The sequence below is a fragment of the Neoarius graeffei genome, chromosome 8 (assembly GCF_027579695.1).
Source record: "Neoarius graeffei isolate fNeoGra1 chromosome 8, fNeoGra1.pri, whole genome shotgun sequence".
NCBI lineage: Eukaryota > Metazoa > Chordata > Actinopteri > Siluriformes > Ariidae > Neoarius > Neoarius graeffei.
This window is the reverse complement of record NC_083576.1, coordinates 4,699,913-4,723,537: the sequence shown is the minus strand read 5'-3', so window position 1 is coordinate 4,723,537 and position 23,625 is coordinate 4,699,913. Positions and strand designations below refer to the sequence as shown.

The 23,625-nt window shown below is 41.8% G+C and overlaps 1 protein-coding gene across 1 annotated transcript in view; it reads left to right on the top strand.

Annotated features, from left to right (window-relative positions):
- The window catches only part of adra1bb (adrenoceptor alpha 1Bb), a 29,769-nt gene extending 8,363 nt beyond the window's left edge, over nucleotides 1-21,406 (top strand). Inside the window, exon 2 of the mRNA XM_060927226.1 lies at nucleotides 20,667-21,406. Coding sequence (XP_060783209.1) covers nucleotides 20,667-21,187 — 521 coding nt within the window. The 3' untranslated portion in view covers nucleotides 21,188-21,406. The remainder of the gene's footprint in view (nucleotides 1-20,666) is intronic.
- The last annotated feature ends 2,219 nt before the right edge of the window (nucleotides 21,407-23,625 follow it).

Here is a 23,625-nt window from a genome sequence, read left to right as displayed (position 1 = left end):
TGGAAGTCGTAGCATGATGCTTTATCTTTCTGTAGATTAGGATTGGAATGATGGCGTGATGATCGTCCAATGGATTTGCTCACGAGTTCCCGTTTTCAAACAGGATCACACGAACAGCACAGCAGCGCTTCAGTTTTTCAATTTGGGAAACCAGAACACTGTTTTAAAAGATAACCTCAAATATGTAATGCTTAAACTGGCAGTTCTTTTCTCGATTTATAGTTATGTTGTTAATCATCTATTCATCCATTACCTGTAGCCACTTATCCTGTGCCTATCCCAGCTGACTATGGGCGAGAGGCGGGGTACACCCTGGACAAGTCGCCAGGTCATCACAGGGCTGACACATAGACACAGACAACCATTCACACTCACATTCAATTTAGAGTCACCAGTTAACCTAACCTGCATGTCTTTGGACTGTGGGGGAAACCGGAGCACCCGGAGGAAACCCACGCGGACACGGGGAGAACATGCAAACTCCACACAGAAAGGCTCTCGTCAGCCACTGGGCTCGAACCCACAACCTTCTTGCTGTGAGGCGACAGTGCTAACCACTACACCACCGTGCCGCCCTGTTGTTGATCATCTACTAATTAAATTAGATTCTTTGCTATAGCAGCTAAAACACAAAAACGCAAGTCACCAAGAAACCACAACAGTTAAACTCACTGTTTTCGACTGTTGGAAATAGGGGTAGGAAATGGACTCCTATAGTCAGAGTCCATTTTGGTCCCCAAAGGTACAGTCTAAACTTATATCCCCTATAGGGCTCATTATTTGAACTTAAGATAACTAGATGTATCTTTTAAGGGCCAAAAAGGTACTTATATGTTCCCAAGCAGTATATGAAGGGTAAAAATAAATACCTTAGATGGTGCTGCGCCAGTGACAAGCTATTGTACTGCTAAAGGTACAATAACATACTTTATCATATAACCCCTACGGACCCGCACGCATGCTCTTCATAAAACCACTGGGAAATGTCATGTGAATGGGCAGATACGGATTTTTGAATCCAGTCTGGAAAAAGCCATATGTGGCCCCAGACCCGTTTCCCTTGCTTCCTTCTGCCGTTTTCATCTCATCTCATCTCATTATCTGTAGCCGCTTTATCCTTCTACAGGGTCGCAGGCAAGCTGGAGCCTATCCCAGCTGACTACAGGCGAAAGGCGGGGTACACCCTGGACAAGTCGCCAGGTCATCACAGGGCTGACACATAGACACAGACAACCATTCACACTCACATTCACACCTACGCTCAATTTAGAGTCACCAGTTAACCTAACGTTTTGTTTGTTGGAAATCCTAAGTGTTTTTGACTATCCTCATTGCCACTACTGCACTGTTTTTCATCTTCCCTGTTTTTATGAAATGTTGTAGACAGCATGTCCAGTCACGTCCCGCACCAGAACCGTAACAACAATAATATCACCATGACGATCTCATTATTATTCAGAAACGTTTCATCGAACATCAGTGATGAAAATTCACATTTGTGAAACAGTGGGCTGGAGTGTGATCATGACGTCCAGGCAATGTCTGGAAAACAGATTAGCTTGAGTTTCATCCTGATGCAGTATTCTTGAGAAAATTCAACAAATATTTTATACCATTGACCCTTGATTGATGTGAACAAAGAAAGATAATGCATGTGACCAGTACGGAGCCTGGAACATGGAAATCACACAAGAAGCATGAACCTGGAAAACAAAACGCACACGTGTGTGGAAACGCAGTCCACCTCCAGTCTATGGTGTAATGTACATCCATCCATCCATCCATTATCTGTAGCCGCTTTATCCTGTTCTACAGGGTCGCAGGCAAGCTGGAGCCTATCCCAGCTGACTACGGGCGAAAGGCGGGGTTCACCCTGGACAAGTCGCCAGGTCATCACAGGGCTGACACATAGACACAGACAACCATTCACACTCACATTCACACCTACACTCAATTTAGAGTCACCAGTTAACCTAACCTGCATGTCTTTGGACTGTGGGGGAAACCGGAGCACCCGGAGGAAACCCACGCGGACACGGGGAGAACATGCAAACTCCGCACAGAAAGGCCCTCGCCGGCCACGGGGCTCGAACCCGGACCTTCTTGCTGTGAGGCGACAGCGCTAACACTACACCACCGTGCCGCCTCCGTCTTACTGCTGTTGTAGAAAATTAATAAACATCTCCTGACCAATCAGATAAAATTAACTTTATTAAAAAAGTCCTGAGCGTTTATTATTCTGAGTAAATATTTCAAATATTTTGGAAAAAAATGAATAAAATGATTGACAGTTGAAGTTCGACCAGACCAGAAGCGTCCCTCATGGTCTCTTGGTTCACACCGATCCAAACAAACCAGGTTTAAAAAAAAAACAATCATCGGTTTTATTGCTGAATTTTTCAGAGTGACCCTTAAAGGAAGCAAACAAGTGAACAGGTATGCAGTCTGTACAATAACATCCTGTTTTTCTTCTCAGTTAGCGGCCAGCGCGGCTCGGACCTATTGTCTTTTTGGACAGCGTGGAGAGAGTGTTAGCGGGACACGTTTCATATGCCTGAGATAGTAAGAGCATAAATACTTTAAGAACTCGACCCTGTGTGTTCCTGTCTCTACCTTCTCTTCACACTTGGCATGCTAATTTCTCTTCTCCTCCATCTTACATCTATGTTTTGTCTCAAAATGGTTTTACACACACACACACACACACACACACAACTCCAGACTGTAAAAAAAAAAAAAAAAAATATATATATATATATATATATATATATATATATATATATATATAATGTAAGAAATAAATAAGCACAGAGTGCTGTGTGTATTGCACAACATGAGTCGCCCAACTGTGTGATTGATTGCCTAATTGTGGATTCCATCAAGGCTCAGAAGCATCTGAAGTTCATTATTCTTACACAACACATCTCTAAGCATTGTTACATTCCAAACTACGAGCTGGAAAAATGACAAAATCATTTAAATCCGTAAAAAAAGGATCCTTAATCTATGAATCCAAGTTTGCACTCGGGTTGGGGCGATATGGCAACAAATATCAAATCACGTTAATCAGATTAGAATTACTACGATACACAATATCTATCACGATATACTGTATGTTTGTTGGGAAAAAAAAAACTGCCAGCAAAACTTGTTGCATTTTAAAAATAACATTAAAATTAGTTTGATCATAGTTTTAACATTTTGCACCATTCGCAATACGTTCCAGTCCGTTTGGAACTGTTGTGAACTAGAAGGACTCTCGGAGAGCGCAGACCTCCATCAAGGACAACAGTCGACTCTTCTATGATCTGCAAATCTGCAACCTCAGCGAATTTCTGTGTCTGGATAGAGTTTATTTCCAAAACTATGAGAATCACATGCCTCCATGTGAATCGCAGAGGATTACTCGTCACCGTGAATGTGATTTGTTTATATGGAGTCATCGTATTTCTACATTGGTTATGTTTTGCCACTACAGACCTGCCATCTACTGGATTTTATGATGTATGGCATTGTTGAGCGCAGACGTCCGCCAAGGCTAAATGCTGTATCTTGCAACATTTGTGAAAGTGAAACTAATGGCCCTTTTCCACTACCCTTTTTCAGCTCACTTCAGCCTGACACGGCTCGCGTTTCGACTATCTAAGAGCAGCACGACTCAGCTCGCTTCAGCCTTACTCAGCACCCAAAACTCGCACGGTTTTGGAGTGGGGCTGAAGCGAGCCAAACTGAGCTGAGTGGGGCTAGGGGCGTGAGCAGACACTCCCCTGTGCACTGATTGGTGAGGAGGAGTGTCCTCACATGCCCACACACGCCCCGCGAGCACGCTGGGCTCTGTAAACACCGCAAACCCGGAAGAAGGAGAATTACGAGAATTTCTGAAGCCTTATGTGCTTCGCCTCATCTATACGCTCTTGCCAGTATCTGTTGGCGTTGTCGGTGACAACAAGCCACAGCACCAAGACCAGCAACACTAACGACTCCATGTCCTCCATGTTTATTGTTTACTCTCCGGGTTGTGAGACTACCGCTTAAAAGGTCACTGATGTCACTGTTTGCGCCGCCTAACGACATCACCTGACGTCCATCCACTTTCGCTAACTCCACCCAATGTGTCCACCCATTTCCAGCCAGCACGGTTCAGCGCGGTTGTAGTCGAAATGCAACTCCAACAGCCCCGCTCAGCTCGACTCAGCACCGCACGGCTCAGCCCAACTCAGCCGCGTTGGCAGTGGAAAAGCGGCATAAGACCCCGTCCACACGTAGCCGGGTATCTGCTAAATCGAAGATATTTTTCTACGTTTTGGCCTGTCATCCACATGAAAACACATCAAAAACGAATATTTAAAAAAACTCCGGGCAAAGTGAAGATTTTTGAAAACTCCGTGTATGCCTTTTCGTGTAGACAGAGATAACCGGAGTTTTGCGTTTTAGAACGTCACAATCTGCACCCAAAAAATGACGACAAATCTGCCCTGACGTCATACGTGCGACCTTTGTTTACTGCAGAAGCCAGATTAAGCATGGACAGATAGGGTGTTCACACGGCACATATTTGCATCGATGCTGCACCGATGTATTTTGTTGCGATATATCTTACACCGGTGTAAATTTTGCGCAGCGTTCACACGTCACAACCCTGCTTACTAGAGAGAAGCGTGTTAGCACCGGTGCAGCCCCACTTGCGGTCACACGGCAGTTTCTGCGACCGTGTTATAGTAGCAAAAACTTTATTACTATCATTTCCTTTGATAGTAATAAAGTTTTGATATTTCCTTTTATTACTATCATTTCCTATCATTATTACTATCATTTCCGATAGTAATAATGCGGAAATGAAATATGCGCATGCGTGAAAATGTACTTCTTTTTCCCGGTTGTCATGGCATCACCAAGCGCCGGGAAAACAACGTGGATGAAGACACCAGTGTTGCCAGATATTGCTGACGTTTTCCATCCCAAAATATGTTCAAATCCGCCAAAATGCACTTAAAACTGCCAAATCTGGCAACACTGGAAGACACGCAGTTCTGTTGTTGTTGATATTCGCCATTTTGGAAGCGCAAAATACCAGGATGCAAATTATGCAATGCCCGTATGTAATCAACTCTCCTCACGCGTAGCGAGTCTACACCTGTAGCGTTCAGACGGCCCATTTTATATCGGTGCTGCCCCGCAAACTAGCATTTACTCCGGAGTAAATTTCTTAAACCACCTCCCGAGCAGGGTTAGATTTGCACCGGTTTAAGCAGCTTTCAGGGGCTGCACCGGTATAACCTTGTACCGTGTGAACGCTCTACCGGGGCAGCCCCGGTGCTACACCGGAGTAAAAGTTGCCGTGTGAACACCCCTAAAGAGTAATGGATCGGAGTAGTGCCTTGAAAGCGTTAATTATTGTGCAGGTGCTATTCTGATGTGATTAGGGGGTAGGATTTGGGGAAATACTGCCATCTACAGGTTTGGAATGCTTATGAATGTGATTGAAAACGCAGATGTTCGGTTATGTGTGGAAGGGATTTTTTTCGAAGACGAGGTGGTGTGGATAAAACATTTTTATAAATGGGGGGGGGGGGAATGTTCGGTTTTAAAAATACCCGGCTACGTGTGTACATGGCCTGAATCTGTGGATCCGCCCCGTAACTCGGATACGCTCCAAAATTTAATGGCTTCTTCTGTCGCCCAAAACTTCACCCTTTCACCAAGTTTCGTTGAAATCGAGTGGGTAGGTTTTGCTTCCTGCAATCCTGCTTACACATAGATAAACAAACCAAACCACAAACATAACCTCCTTGGCAGAGGTAACAATTTTCTTTAAAATGGTATTGATATTGCAAAGCCTAGATTACCTCAGAATAATTTATCGCCACACAGTTTATCACAATATATTGATATTCTATAACCATATAGACCCAAAATCCTTGCGTGTGCATCAGGCAGAGCAGCTGTTTAACCACTGAGCTAGCATGTCCGTTTATTCTTTGACCCAGAAGTCAATTTTGGAAGGAAATTGAGGTTCGTGTTTTTTTTTTTTTCCTCCTCGCAAATTTATGACTATAATATTGCCTGAGATTATAGTCATAAATTTGGAGGGGGAAAAAAAAAAAACTAAGAACAAATTGTGTGTTCTTCATTTGAGCCGATATCAATATAAGACAAGAAACTTTCACTTACATTCAAGGTCCAAATTATCCAGAACTCTGCTACAGCCTTGGATGAGGATTTGGTCTTTACACAACAGGAGCAGTGCTGGGATTCGAACTCTTAATCTTTTAACCAAGTAGCAGAGAATCTCAAAGAAACAGCTCATGCAAAAAGAATAAAACAATATCCTGAATTATTATACATACGGGACACTATTTCGATGGAATAAAAACATGTGTTCTATTCCTTTCTAACGGATTCCATTCATTTGGTTTGATAGCATGCAATATTGTTCGCATATCGCTTATCCGATGTGTATTACATCACTCTACCCAATGGAGAATGAGCATTGAATATGGTTTACGATATTGCATGGTTGTCAAGACAACATGACGTCGGATGTTGGAGATGTAAAACTTCCACGCTAGCGAGCAACTGGGAGAATTTGGAAACAAACATGGCCGCCAGGTTTGCTTTGTTAACCCTTTGATGCAAAACATATGCACACCCCTTCTAATGCACAACATGGGTCAAAAATGACCCGCATTCATTTTCCGGGTTATTTCATGCTGACTGAGTTTTTATTTGCTCTATCTTTTGAAATCAATTTATTTTATGATTGAATATTCCAAGTATTCTTTAAATATCTTGTTTTTAATTACCACAAATCACTAATTAAATTTTTTCTTTCCTACTTTGTGAACAAAAATACTTTTTATATTACTACACATGGGTCATCCAAGTGTGATTTAAAATCAAATGTCTTAATACTATAATAATAATTTGTTTCAAGTAATTACTTTGGCAGTGAATGGGGCCAGTTATTTATTTATTAACTATGTCGTTAGCTAAGCCAACTACAATAAAATTAGCTAACTAAAGTAGAATATGTCGACAGCTCGGTAGCTAATAGTAACTTTCTGACAAGTAATCTACTCACTCTCAAGGGAACCTAAACATCATCAATTTTTTTCTAAGGTAATGTTAGAACAATTGAAAAACGTTACTTGCATGTATGAGATGGGCAAAGGGCGCTGTGCTGAGCTGTGAAATGTCCGACACAAGCACAATTCACAGTTCCCACCAAACGCTGGAGTAAATGCATGCGGGTCGGTTCTGACCCATGTGTGTAAACTTGATGTAGAATTACAAAAGCTGTGCTTGTTCATAACTTAAGAAAGGAAAAATAAAAATGATGATTTGTGCTCAACAAAAACAAGATATTTACTGCATATTTGGAAAAGTAAATGACAAAATGAATTTATTTCAAAAGTAGATCATAGAAACACTCAGCCGTACATGAAATAACCTGGAAAATGAATGCAGGTCGTTTTTGACCCATGTTGTGCATTAGAAGGGTAGTGATACAAAAAGGGTTTTTATTCAAAAAGTCAGAAAGGAAAAAATAAAATAAGGATGTATGATGATCAAAAACAAGTTAATTGAGGAATACCGTGAATACTGAATGATGGAATTAATTTATTGCAAAGATATAGAAGATAAAAACTCAGCCGGGTCACTTTTGACCCATGTTTTGCATCAAAGGGTTAAATATGGAAGATTTTGAAAGAGAAAGATGCGTTGAACACCCGAAAGGAATGTGTATGTATAATAATAATAATAATAATAATAATATTGTCTGGCTTTTTTTCGTGGTATATCAGATATATTCCATTCAGCTACTCGTCTTCGATTCATTCAGTATCATGCTCGCTGAATGGAATATAACTGATATACCACAAAAAAAGCCAGCTAATGTTATTTAAATATTGCTAAACCTGGGAGATAAGACTGTATGATATCAGGCTTGTAGTAAAGTAGCATTGTGTTACACGTTACCTTATTTGTTCCTGATTGGGTGTTAATGCTTGTCAATTTTTTGGACCAAACATTGAGATTTAATTCCTTTATCTGATTAGATATTTTGATTCTGATTATTTAAATCACCTCTGTGTCATTCACACTCCCAAATTTCCACATTTTTCTTGAGTACAAGTAGATAGATAGATAGATAGATAGATAGATAGATAGATAGATAGATAGATAGATAGACCGACCGACCGACCGACCGACCGACCGACCTTTATTGTCATTGTAATGCACAGGTTACAGTCAGTGCGTTTACATGCACATAGAGAAAATCGAATTTCTGCCGTAGCTCGACTGAAATCGAAGTTCTAAATGCCATGGAAACACCTTAGCTCGGCTGAAATCGAACCGAACTGGATTTCTCGTAATCGAGCTACGCGACCTAGATTATGCGATTGTAGCCGAGCTACTTGGTGCATGTAAACCCTATTGAGCTACGTAGTCGAGCTACTTACTTCAGCACTGCCCCTTCCAGAAGTGACGAGTGACGATTTCGCGTATAGTTCAAGTACAACGCGATGGTGTACAGAATGTTCAGCAAGTGCTGAGCTGCTTCGTTGTTGTCCATCTTCTCTCTCTCGATGTTGCTGTCCTCGTCGTTGTTCTTCTTGTGAACACGGAACTGATAACTTTGTTTATACTCTTGAATAGCTCTTCTTCATGACGACAACCGGAAGTGTACCAACACGATGGGGTTTGTAGCGCCATCTGTGGCTCGGGTGCACAATGTACCTCACACAATAGCTCGATTTCCTTGTGTGCATGTAGGATTGGATTTCTCTGGCACCCCTGCTGGGACCCTTAGCTCGATTACCAACAGTAGCTCGATTTGGATGTGCATGTAAATGCCCTGAGTGAGTTGGCCTAGTGGTTAGCGTGTCCACCTCTCGACTGGGAGATCACGAGTTCTACTCACAGTCGGGTCAATACCAAAGACCATCAGAAAAATGGTACCTACTACCGTCTGGCAAGGCACGCTGCAATACAGATGTGAGTGGGGAAGTCAAACTCTCATGGTTACCAAAGGACACACCCCTCCACTGTAACCCTAGCTGTATAAGCGAGAGGTCGAGGGCTCTTGAAACGGAGATCGGTGCCGCCCGGTGGTTCTTAAAGTGCATATCACGGGTAAATTCAGGAGCAAGATCAATGTAATTCTCCTATTTTATATTAAACTTTGGTCAAATATCTGTCACATTTTGCATTCTCTGCAATTTTTTACCTTGCGCAATACCAGAAACATTCTGTTGAAATCAAGCCATTTGAGGTGAATTGGTCCACCTCTGAAAAAACTTGGCATTTGGATTTCCTAGCAAATATTGATTTTCGTGACGTCGCGTGCAGGACGCCTCCTTCTGAATCCTACGTCAGCGCTGGTTTGTTTATGAGAAAACGACCTGGTGGTTTTCTGCAAATTTCTTCAACGTTATCGCGTAATTATGAAATGGTTAACAGATGTATCGTAGGAGGGTGTAGCAACACCAATCTTGATGGGATTAGTACTCATCGTTTCCCAAAAGACCGGACAATGAGAGAGAAATGGGAGCGCTTGGTCTACACAGGCTGTGCACTGAAACCGTGCAAAGCTCTCACAGCCTGCTGGCGCTTCCGCAGGTGACGTCACGAATCTGGCTCCAGACTCGCTTGGGATTTTTCCAGACGCGTTTTGTTATTTTATTTTTTTTCTGCCGTAGACAGACGGCCTTGTGCAAAATTACCCTTCTGGATGAGTGTGGCGGCACGGTGGTGTAGTGGTTAGCGCTGTCGCCTCACAGCAAGAAGGTCCTGGGTTCGAGCCCCGGGGCCGGCGAGGGCCTTTCTGTGTGGAGTTTGCATGTTCTCCCCGTGTCCGCGTGGGTTTCCTCCGGGTGCTCCGGTTTCCCCCACAGTCCAAAGACATGCAGGTTAGGTTAACTGGTGACTCTAAATTGAGCGTAGGTGTGAATGTGAGTGTGAATGGTTGTCTGTGTCTATGTGTCAGCCCTGTGATGACCTGGCGACTTGTCCAGGGTGTACCCCGCCTTTCGCCCGTAGTCAGCTGGGATAGGCTCCAGCTTGCCTGCGACCCTGTAGAAGGATAAAGCGGCTAGAGATAATGAGATGAGATGAGATGAGATGAGATGAGATGAGATGAGATGAGATGAGATGAGATGAGATGGATGAGTGTGTAAAGGGACATACTTTCAGATAAAAAAACACAAAATTGGTCCAGAATATGCCCTTTAAAGAGTTGGTTAGTACTGGGACAGGAGACTGCCTGGGAAGACCAGATTCTGGCATGAGAAGGACTTTGACTTTTTGAATGCGCAAGTACAGTACAACTAAATTGGTTGGCTGTCCTTTTCTGGTGCAAATAGCATAAAAGATAAATAGAAGATCAATCCTAAGACACATATATTTAAAAACAGTACACACATATTCAAAAGATATTGCACATTCCAATTCACACATATTCAAAGGACGTGGGTTTTTAATAGCATCTAAATGACCACCTTTAAAGACAAATGCTATAAACCTGACAAAAAAAAAATCAAGCATAAAAAATGCTGACTAAAGAAGAAAAGTGTTTTTTCTTTCCTTTTGCTGTCAAATCTAATGCAATGTAACATAACAGCAAGTAGAAGAGTCGAGTATCTTGCTAAAATATCGCTGCAAGAACGATCCTAGTTGTAATTATCACGTTAATCGTTGATTATTCAGCAGCACATAGAATAGCGCTCGATCCGGCACATTGTATTATGTTACATTTAGGCTACGTTCACACTGCAGGCTGAAGTGACTCAAATCCGATCTTTTCGCCCATATGTGACCTGTATCCGATCTTTTATTGACAATATGAACGACACAGATCCGATTTTTTCAAATCCGACCCAGGCCGTTTGGATATGTGGTCCTAATTCCGATTCCTATCCCCTCTTTTCATATGCGACTTCAGTCTGAACCGCCAGGTCGCATTCATCCGACTTACACGTCATCAACAAGCCACAAACGTCACTATTCTGCGCTGAAGTAGGCGGCGGGTCTCTCAAAAAAAGTTACAACAACATGGCACAAAATCACGGGCGCAGATAGAGGGTGGGACTCGTCCCACCCAGATTTAAATTCACCTCGCTCGGTCCCCCCCACTTATAGGGAGGAAAAAACGTCTATGCTGTCTTTCTTTGCATAAGGCAAACCTCACGGAAAAATCAAAAGACTAATTACCATTCGGTTTATTGAGGTGCACAGCAGTGTATACATAGTTGCAACAACTCACATAAAACAAAACAAAGACTGATATTCGGTTGGTTGAGCTGCGCAGACTGCACAGGTTGCGAGCTCGAGCTTGGTTGCTATGGTAACCCACAACAAGTTTGACAGGCATATCGGGGTTGGTTTGCTGGCAGCTTTGTCCCCCCCAGTTCAAAAAACGTATCTGCGCCCCTGCGCATGACATCAATGCGAGGGACGCTTCGGGCTGTGAAGGTTCTGAATCTTCTCAATGGAAGGACGCAGAGGTTAGGGAGCTGATTTCCATTTGGGGGGATGCAGCTATTCAAGCTAGATTGGATGGGTCATACCGCAACCGGGCGGTTTTACTTCCATAAACACTGGCCGTGCTCACTGCGTGTGACGTCGTCGTATCCTGCAATGCGCATGCGGAACACTTTTAGGTCGCTTTTCGTTCATACTGAGGATCACATACAAGTCGCATATATTTGTTAATGTGAACGACCTCACAAAAAAATCAGATTTCACAAAAAAATCGGAATTGAGCATTAAGCCTTGCAGTGTGAACGTAGCGTTACTTTATTTTTATCATGTTCCAACAGTTATTTGTGGACACGACTTAATGAAGCCATGAGATACTGAACCGAGGTCATGAAGCCGTAACATGCGCAGGATGTTTTGCTTCAAATTGATTTGTCAAGTTAATAAAATAATGCCGGCGTTTGCTTTAATGCATGGCATTGTCCTGTAAAGATTCTATTTTATTAGGTTGGATTTTATTCCCCCAACTATCTTCACTACTTACGGAGCGTTCCAATAAGCATTTCAGCACATGTTGTACGATGTACCATTGTGTATTAAGGTGCATCAGTTGCCCCCTAAAAATGAAAAGTTCCTCCGATCATGATGCATTTTTGTTTTTATGTTCCTTTTGGTAAGAAAACACACTGGGTGAAATATTTTGACAAAATTCAAAAGTTTAATGGTGGCACCAGGAGCTCAAAGTTACGGAAAAAGCTGCTATTTTATGACTTTTATGACAAAATTTCGATCACTTTTCATGAAACATTATGGCACCTTATAGAGTATACCAAATATCTTAGATACACATTTTTAGTCCATATTCTAAATATATTATCAAGCACAGTTTGAGTTTTAGCTGTTCATTGAATCATTCTTCAACTACTTTTAAACAATACAGATGTATTATGAATCACATTAATGCTTCTCAATCCCTTGCAAAGGTTCTTAACATGATCTCTGGCTCACAAGAAATCAACAAGATTGTGATTCAAACCTTACGCGAAAACATCAAATAAGCGTTTTTTGGCAAAAAATGAGCCACCATTAGACTTTTGAATACGGTCAAAAAATTTTACAGGATGTCTTTATTGGTGAAAAGGAACACCTGAACAAAAATGCATCAGATTTTATGAAAGTGAGGGCAACTGATGCACCCTATTGTGTATGCGATAAATAAAATTGAATTTGAATTTGAAAACATGTCTACAGTTTGAAGGATAATCTTACCAAGTGCTCATTTCCTTCACTTCCAGCTTATTCATATTTTTATTCATAAAAAAACCCTTTGCTCCTCAAGATAAGTCTAATCTCCAAGTCTGAAAACCTGCGTCTCCATCTGATGTTCTTCATACAGAAAAAAAAAAAAAAACTTTGTCACTTTAAAGCTTCAAAATGATTCATTAATTAATGGCCAATATTTCTGTATTTCATATTAGTCTTGAATGAAATTTTACGTCAAGCTGTCAGACAGCGGTGCTAGAATTAATCATGCTCCTCGCTTCAGCCGATATCGATATCGCGCAAGAACATTTCACTTACACGCAAGGTCAGAATTATACAGAACTCCGCGACAGCCTTGGATGAGGATTTAGTTCTATCAAGAAGCTTTTTTTGTCCTTAATTACAGTTGTGGAAGATGAGTGATGCTCTATTTCAGTGTTTCTCGCAGCTTGAGATAACAGTCTAAAAAAAAAAGCAGAAATATGTAACACAGTCGAGTGGCTTAGCACTGAGTCACAGTGAAGTTTATTTGACCTCTGAGCTAAATCCCACGCTTTTTCTCAAGCTTGTGAATCTTGAGAGTCCGTGTGCACTTTCTCCTCGTGCATTTTAAAAGCCCTTTTCTGAGAAACTGGGGTTCGCATCCAACATCTGTCCAAATAAGAGACAGGGAGAGACTGAAAAGAAGAGCATGGCACGCTTTCCAAATCCCTCAGGTCTCAGTTTAATTTTCAGTGACCGTAGTGCAGTCGGTCCACCGAAAGGTTTTGAGTTCTAATACATTACTGTTTCTATTGGAACAGCTCATTCACATGGACTTGTACGGCTAAATAATACACGAATTAAACAAAAAGCAAACGTATCATTGTTCTTTGAGAGAACTTTATCAAACGGAGGCATTTAGTTCACTTTTTACTCCGAGAGTCTCCAGTTTTTATGACGACACACGAGGGCCACTGGAGGTTAAAAAAATGGCGGTGAGGGAAGATATTCCAAGAATAATATTCCAAGAAGAAAACTCAAAATTCTGGGATCAAAAAGACACAAATTTACAAGGAAAAAACCCCTCCGATATCCTCTGAGACGACAATCACGTCCTTCCTGTCTGCGGTACATTCTCGGAAAGTTAGTTGAAAATCTCTTCGTGCTTTTATTATTTTATATTACATAGACACGAGTGTTTCACTGGGAAATACAGCACTCGTATTTTTCACACGAGCTCCATCCAGGACATGGAGAACCAAAACCGGGACATAAATCTCTATATGTCAGTCGTGAGGAAATTGATGAGTGAGTTGCTTTGATAAATTTGGGGACTTTTTGTTTGTGAATGTGTCGATATAATAAAAAGAAAATCACACGTTGGATTGAAGATATGAAGTTTATCTTCTCATGTTGAAAAACTCGCATTTTTCATACGAAATACATCACGGATCTGAGTGACATATTTAAATAATATTGTCTGGTGTTGAGTGGTCTATCAGATATATTCCATTCAGCGAGCACGATACTGAACGAGTCGAAGATGAGTAGCTGAATGGAATATATCTGATATACCACGAAAAAAAGCCAGACAATATTATTATTATTATTATAATACATACAAATTCGTTCCTGGTGTTCAACGTGTCTTTTTCTCTTTCAAAATTCTCTCAAAATCTTCCGTATTTAACAAAGCAAACCTGGCGGCCATGTTTGTTTCCAAATTGTCCCAGTCGTTCACTCACCAGCGTGGAAGTTTTACATCTCTGACGTGTGATGTCATGTTGTCTTGACAACCATGCAGTATCGTAAACCATATTCAACACTCATTCTTTATCAGATAGAGTGACGTAATACACATAGGATAAGCGATATGCGAACGATATTGCATGCTATCAAACCAAATAAATGAAACCTGCTAGAAGGGAATAGAACACGTTTTTATTCCATTGAAAAAGTGTCCTGTGTGTCTGATATTTCACTCCGGTGATGTCACTGCCAGTGTTTTCCTGCTGATTAGACACACGTTGTCAAAATGGCGAACTGGTTCTAAATTAAAATTCTTTGGATTAACGAGCTTTGTGTGTGTGTGTCACAGGCGATTGCTCTAAGACAGCGAGGGAGGCTCAGCCTCCTCTAAAAATGACGAACATCGTGTAGGATGAATTGTGCTAGGCTTATGTTATAGCCGACCTTATAGCATTGCTATTTCAGATCCAGAATCATAGAAATATATGTGCTCAACCCAACTACAGTGCGAAATCATTCCGTTATAATTTTCCCCAGTTCGCCTAATGTGTGCGCGAGTTTTTCCCCCTCGTGACAGCGCGATGCAGCCCAGCCTCAGTGCACTTCAATGGCATTTGGGAGCTATGCGCTTTTCAATCTCAAAATGCAAGACGGTTATTGGACAAATATTGCGAAAACGCCCGCCCACGGAGTCTCACGGACTCCCAGCCTCAGTGGACTTCAATGGCATTTGGGAGCTATGCGCTTTTCAATCTCAAAATGCAAGACGGTTATTGGACAAATACTGCGAAAACGCCCGCCTACGGACTCCCAGCCTCACAGTGGGAGGGACATGGCAGTTTCCGTGAGGAGACTGGTGATTGGTGAAAGCGGCCGGATATTTTCTTTGATTGACAGCTCGTTTCAAATATAGACAGGCAGCGGTGAATCTCAGTTCAGTCCCACGCGGATTCGCAAGTGCTGTGGTGTATTATAAGAGATCAGCTTACATTTCGATTTCATTCATTACATATGGTTTCTACCAGCTTTTTTAGTTTGTATATATTTTCATTGTAAATAAAGTGTAAATATAGTGTTGTCAAGTTTGCTATCTTAGTTCCAGAAATTTCGTTTATTTGAGTGACTGAACTTGAACTTGAGGGGGCTAGTCAGCTAGCAAGAAAGCTGCGCACGGATGCCAAGCATTGCTGATTTAATTTTGGCGAAGCCATTTGCCAGTCTTCCTTTCGAGGAAAAAATTAAAATTAAAGAGCAGGGTAGACCAACGCCTCAAACTGACTTGGTGAAAAAGGTAGGGAATAATACTCATTCCTTTCAGCTCTCCTGGTACGAGAAAGTGAATTGGCTAACAGCAAGTGACCCACATCAACAACAGTAAATAGGCTACTTTAGTAATATGTCATGGATGGACCAAAAATATAGAATCTATTTAAAATGTTTATGCTGAGTATATTATATTGGAATATATATTTCTCTGGATATGAATTAAACACAGCTGCAATTTGGAAAACATTTTTAAACAAAAACACAGCCGAGAACATTTCATACTACAGACCTGGATTAAAAGTGAAGGGTTATCAGAATTGTCACTAAAACATTTCTCAGTCAAAATAAGTAAAATATAGGGAAAGTGTCATTGAATGAAATGTGTGGCACCCAGCTCTATGTTTGGCTCCCCAAGGTCAGTGCTTGTGCCTATTCCAGAACACTCTGCTGTTACTGCTGAGGTTCCTGACAAAGAGCTGCTTTCAATAATGATCAGTTTTTAAACAACATGCCACAATTTTAAAATATAAAATGTTAAAATATACCCCTCCCCCCAACACCACCATCATGTATATTGGACAGTAGGCTAATGGGCCAAAAGAACCTGTTATTTCACAGTTTGTGACGCTGCCAACAATCAGCCAGATCAGAGGCAAGAGTATGGGCAAAATTGATGTTTTTTCTTTTTTCTTTTAAAATCTGGAAATATCGTAACCGACCAGCCTCCCCTGTTTGAAAGACTACCAGCCGCCACTGGTGTGCGTGTGTGTGTGTCTCGATATCATATAAAGAACATTACACGGTGGGATGAAGACAGGAAGTTTACCTTTTCATGTTGAAAATATTCACGACTTGAAGATAATCTTCATATCTCTGCGCCACCCTGTAATATCCTCTATATATTACAGTACGTGATCGAGGAGGAAAGACCATATTTCTTATAACTCTCGGCTCAGCCGTGGCGTCAGTGATATGATGCTTGCAAAGTGAAGCAATCTGGTTCCTTGACAAAAAAAACAACACAATTGTTCCTAGTTTTTTTTCCTTCAAATTTATGACTAGAATCTCAGATAATATTATAGTCATAAATTTGTGAGGGGGAAAAAAAAGGAACGAGGAACAATATAATGCTATTAATAACACAAGCCAGTGCCAGTCTCAAACCCGGATAGATTGGGCAGGGTTGTGTCAGAAAGAGAATCTGGTGTAAAACCTGTACCAAATCAAATATGCAGAACAGAGCCGCTGTGGCGACCCTGCAGCTGAAAGAAGAATCATCTCAGACAGTTTCGACTCACTGGTCACTTTATTAAGAATACCCATACACCTGCTGTTTTATCCAGTTCTCTAATCAGCCAGGTGGCACGGTGGTGTAGTGGTTAGTGCTGTCGCCTCACAGCAAGAAGGTCCGGGTTCGAGCCCCGGGGCCGGCGAGGGCCTTTCTGTGTGGAGTTTGCATGTTCTCCCCGTGTCCGCGTGGGTTTCCTCCGGGTGCTCCGGTTTCCCCCACAGTCCAAAGACATGCAGGTTAGGTTAACTGGTGACTCTAAATTGAGCGTAGGTGTGAATGTGAGTGTGAATGGTTGTCTGTGTCTATGTGTCAGCCCTGTGATGACCTGGCGACTTGTCCAGGGTGTACCCCGCCTTTCGCCCGTAGTCAGCTGGGATAGGCTCCAGCCCGCCTGCGACCCTGCACGGATGATGGATAGATGGATGGAATCAGCCGATCCCTCGACAGCAGCACGATGCATCAAATCACGCAGATACAAATCAAGAGCTTCGGTTAATGTTCACAATGTTCAAACATCAGAATGGGAAAAATCGTGATCTCACAGTGAAGTGTGACTTTCTTTCTTTCTTTCTTTCACTGTGGTATGGGTGTTGGTTTGAGCCAGATGAGTATTTTTGGTTTGAGTATTTCAGAACCCGCTGATCTCCTCCTGGGGTTTTCACACACAACAGTCTCTAGAGTTTACACAGAATGGTGCGGAAAACAAAAACCATTGAGTGAGTGACAGTTCTGCGTGTGGAAACAAAAGCCTTGTTGATAAGGGAGGGTCAGAGGGAAATGGACAGATTTGAGGTGGTTCAAGCTTTTTTTTTTTGCCAGGAAGGATATAGTAACTCATATAATCACTCTTTACAACCGTGGTGAGCAGAAAAGCATCTCAGCATGCAACAGAAAACAGAACAACACGTTGGGTTCCGCTCCTGCAGCCAAGAACAGGGATCTTAGAATCAAGAACTTTAAAGTGGCCGGTGAGTGTATGATTTTTGCGTGTAAATTTATGACATTAATCTGCGAGTTTTTTTCTCAGAATATCCCCCCACTCCCCACCCCCGCTCTGTATTTCTTTCTTTTTTTCCTACAGTGGTTCTAATACGCTGTCGTAAGTTTCAGCAGGGTGGCACGGTGGTGTAGTGGTTAGCGCTGTCGCCTCACAGCAAGAAGGTCCGGGTTCGAGCCCCGTGGCCGGCGAGGGCCTTTCTGTACGGAGTTTGCATGTTCTCCCCGTGTCCGCGTGGGTTTCCTCCGGGTGCTCCGGTTTCCCCCACAGTCCAAAGACATGCAGGTTAGGTTAACTGGTGACTCTAAATTGAGCGTAGGTGTGAATGTGAGTGTGAATGGTTGTATGTGTCTATGTGTCAGCCCTGTGATGACCTGGCGACTTGTCCAGGGTGTACCCCGCCTTTCGCCCGTAGTCAGCTGGGATAGGATCCAGCTCGCCTGCGACCCTGTAGAACAGGATAAAGTGGCTAGAGATGATGAGATGAGATGAGAAGTTTCAGCATCTTCAGGACAGAGGAGTTCACACTTTGGAATGACTGTTTTCAGCAGCTGTAACATGACCGAGAACCGGGATTCACTTTTGCAGATTTTCACAACACTAAATGCAACTATAAATGGATCAAAATCACGATGCGTTCATTCAGACATTTTCACTCGTTAGCAGATTGCTGTGGGATTGGAGCAGGAAAACCCTCCAGGATGTGCTGTTTGGGTAAAATGGTAACAGGAATTTGTGGATTATTTTCCTAAAATAGCATGGCATGGAGTGCTGTATTTTTTTAGGATGGTGATGTTTTCCGGAAGGAGATTGTGTGTGTGTGTGTGTGTGTGTGTGTGTGTGTGTGTGTGTGTGTGTGTGTAAACCTTTTCTTGTTTGTTTTAAGCCCCACCCTTTAAAGATTCAATCATCTCAATGCTGCATTGTAAACAAATGAGGTGGCATGACACACGACTCAGTATGTTTACATACAGCTAAGTGCAAAAGTTTGCACACCCTTGCATATGGTGTGTCCTTGAGGCTTTATATCGCAGCCTGTATTTTGTGAGAGAAAAAAAAAAAAGTAAAAAAGTGAGTATTGAAGTACTGAAGCTTTGATTCACATGGAGAGGAAATCGGGGTAATTAAAGAAAGGAGGAGTTTCCTGGCACATAGACCCTAAATCTCTCTCTCTCTTTCAAATAATATACTTCACACGACATAATTAAGTTTTGTAAGACTTTTTAAATAAGAATCTCAGTTCTGTTTAGGTTATACAGATTAGACAATAAATGCAGGTGATGTGGTTTTATATTTTGCAACAATGCATGCCTCTTGTACAGAAAGAGTACGACTATCATAGATTGCGTCCCTTATTTTCCAGCTACTTGAATCTAAGTGTTCTGGACGGTTATTATTTTCACCCTGTATTGGAATCCCTGGGGAGCCAAAGAACGAGGAACGAAAACACAATTTCAGCAAAATCTGGTGGTTGTGACTGCAGCCTGTCCAAGTTTCTCCTAAATTTCATCTTTGAACGATAACGCCATCTCCTGGAAATGACATGAAAGGCATCAATTTAAAAAAAAAAGATCATTTTAATATAAAGAGATAACGTTTTAATTCTCAACACGTACAGTTTCATGAAACAGAACCAATGCGTGCATGACGTTCAAATTTTAACGCTGCCTTGATCATCAGGGAATGGAAAGTATTTTATTTGTATCGGTTTACTGATTTAAAAACAACAACAAAATAATAATTTTAAAGAGTAAATCAGGATTGACCAAACTACAAATTGCCACCAGCTTTAAGTTTCTGGAATTTTATTTGTAAAGTATCTCAAATTTGTCACATTTACATTCAAAATGTTTTCCAGAACTTCCAGATAAATAGTATTTATTCTATCCACATTCACTGGATATAAGCAATCGCACGCTCTGATTGGCTATTCGACTACAAGGATATCAGCTCATATACCCTGAGTTGAGTAAAACAAAATGGTGGCGCGTGTTGCTGAAAGAACTGAGTATGAAATAAAAGTATTTGATAGTAAGAACATATTTTTTTCTTCAAGAATTATTACAGCATTTTTCATAAAGTTTTTATTGATCGAATTTGCAAATAAATAAATAAATAAATAATAACTTGGTGCTACGCGCCTCGTCAGCTATCAGCTCATGTACGACTCGATTTTGTGGAATAACTTAAATATATGAGCTCAGTTTGTGATGTCACTCAAACTTATTATTGGACCAATGACGTCAGAGATTTGATAATTGTTTGTCGTTATTGTTAATTGGTTTTGATTACAGCATTTTGTCACTGGAATGGAAAAGTGTGGAATGGTTGCAAATTATTCTTCACTGGCACCTTGCTTGGAGAAATGATCTTTGATTTGAACTTACCACCTTCTAAATGTTAGTATCGTCTCCCAAACGAATATGTTTCCCTTAGTCCTGATTGGTTGGTGTTCTCTTGACATGTTTCTTCCTCATATAGCATTCAAATGCTTTCATTTGTTTCTCTGGGATTGTCAACCTCAGGGATGCGATGTAGAACCCTGTGGCTGAAGACTTTCCTGACCGTTAGCCATCCAAAGAACCGTTCAGGAACCCTCTTGTGTTCTAAACATAACATTGTGTTCTTCTCTTCCAGTTTCCTTCAACGCTGATCTGCGTCCTCCAGAAATCATCTTCAAGTTCGTCTTCTGGCTCGGTTATTTCAACAGCTGCGTGAACCCCGTCATCTACCCGTCTTACAGCCGCGAGTTCCGCCGGGCGTTCGCTCAAATCCTGCGCTGCCGGAGGCGGCGGTCAGTGTGGAGGACGTTTCCCCCTCACGGTGCCTCCACCTGTCAGGCCAGAAAAGACTCCAGAGACTCCATGGACAACTTCAGTAGCTACGTGTACGACAGCCCGAGGACACTGTCCTTCTCCAGCCTGTGTCCTAGTCCTGGTTTCCACAGCAAGAGTCAGTTTCTGTTCTTGGAGCACGGACATGGTCACCCACGGAGCAGGAACAACTCTGTGTTGGTGGAGGGGATTACAGATCGGCCTCTGGAGCCTGTCAGAGAGGATACGCTGCAGGACAACAGACAAACGAATGGGAGAAATGCAGAAATGTTCTCGGACAGTCAGACAAAAGAGAATTCAAGTGATGAAGGAGATCGTTCTTAAACCTAGTGACTTATAAACTTTCAAATACATGTTTACTTATTAGTTTAAAGAAGCCAAGACTGGATACAATGCCTCATGTCCCCTAAATGTTGTCAATTATCCAAGATTTGTTCGCTGTCTAAGATTTGCTTCTTTACTTTTACAACCGCAATTCCAAAAAAGTTGGGACGCTGTGTAAACTGTAAATAAAAACAGAATGCGATAATTTGCAAATCATGGAAACCCAATAGTTCATTGAAAATTGTACAAAGACAACAAATCAAATGTTGAAACTGAGAAATTGTATTCATCTCATCTCATCTCATTATCTGTAGCTGCTTTATCCTGTTCTACAGGGTCGCAGGCAAGCTGGAGCCTATCCCAGCTGACTACGGGCGAAAGGCGGGGTGCACCCTGGACAAGTCGCCAGGTCATCACAGGGCTGACACATAGACACAGACAACCATTCACACTCACATTCACACCTACGCTCAATTTAGAGTCACCAGTTAACCTAACCTGCATGTCTTTGGACTGTGGGGGAAACCGGAGCACCCGGAGGAAACCCACGCGGACACGGGGAGAACATGCAAACTCCGCACAGAAAGGCCCTCGCCGGCCACGGGGCTCGAACCCGGACCTTCTTGCTGTGAGGCGACAGCGCTAACCACTACACCACCGTGCCGCCCAGAAATTGTATTGTTTTTTGAAAAATATATGCTCATTTTGAATTTGATGTCAGCAACACGTTTCAAAAAAGCTGGGATGGGGTGTGTTTACCACTGTGTTGCATCACCTCTACTTTTAACAACACTCTGTAAACGTTTGGGAACTGAGGAGACCAATTACTGTAGCTTTGAAAGAGAAGTGTTGTCCCATTCTCAGCTGATATACAATTTCAGTTGCTCAACAGTTCGGGGTCTCCTTTGTCATATTTTGCGCTTCATAATGTACCAAATGTTTTAAACGGAAGGCAGGTCTAGACTACAGGCAGACCAGTTTAGCACCCAGACTCTTTTCCTACGAAGCCATGCAGTTTTAACATTGTCAGGAAGCGGTTTGTCTCACTGAAAGAAGGAAGGCCTTCACTGAAAAAGATTTTGTCTGGATGGCAGCATATCGCTCTGAAGCGTGTTTATATCATTCAGCATTAATGATGCCTTCCCAGATGTACAAGCTACCTATGGCATGTGCACTAATGCACCTTCATACCATCACAGATGCTGAATGCTTTTGAATTGTGTGCTGATAGCAAGCCGGATGGTCCCTCTCCTCTTTAGCCTGGAGGACGTGGTGTCCGTGATTTTTAGAAAGAATTTCTAATTTTGATTCGTCAGACCTCGGGACAGTTTTCCACTTCGCCTCAGTCCATCGTAAAAGAGCTCGGGCCCAGAGAAGGTGGCGGGGTTTCTGGATATTGTTTATATCTGGTTATAACTTGCATTTGTGGATGCAGTAATGAAGTGTTTCCACAGACGATGGTTTTCTGAAGTGTTCCTGAGCCCATACAGTGATTTCCACTACAGACACGTGTCTGCTTTTAACGCAGTGTCTCCTGAGGGCCTGAAGATCACAGGCATCCAATGTCAGTTTTTAGTCTTGTCTCTTGCAGACAGAGATTTCTCCAGATTCTCTGAGTCTTTTAATGATATTATGTACCATAGATGATGTGATCCACAAATTCTTTGTAATTTTACATTGAGGAATGTTATTCTTAAATTGTTGCACTGTTTGCCCACGCGGTCTTTCACAGAGCGGTGAACCCCGCCCCATCTTTACTTCTGAGAGACTCCGCCTCTCCGGGATGCTCTTTTTATACCCAATCATGTTACTGACCTGATGCCAATTAACCAAACTTTTTTTTCAGCATTACACAACTTTTTTCAGTCTTTTGTTGCCCCTGTCCCAACTTTTCTGAAACATGTTGTTGACATCAAATTTAAACTGAGCATCTATTTTCCAAAAAACAGTAAAATTTCTCAGTTTCAACATTTGATATGTTGTTTTTGTACCATTTTCAGTGAAATCTCGGGTTTCCATGATTTGCATGTCTTCACATTCTGTTTTTGTTGATGTTTTATACGGTGTCCCAACTTTTTTGGAATTGAGGTTGTAGCACAGGACGCTAATATCCACCAGCTTAACTGTAACTCCTGTACATAGACTTTTTAATACACTCTTAATACTACAAACTTAACGTCCTTGCTGATTCTTTGTGATTACACACACACACACTGGGCCTCATTTATTAACCTGTTAGAAATACTGCAAATAAATGTTTCTGTGGCTAATCTCACCTCAAAATTACTGCCAGATTTACAAACGTTTCTAATTTCCGATCAGCAAGTCCCGAGCATTTACTTTGTTGTGCCACGCCTACAAAACTCCATAAAATATGATGCACTGTTCCTTGAGTAAGTGCGAACAAACGGTTGAGTTCTTTGGTTTAATCTGGTTCA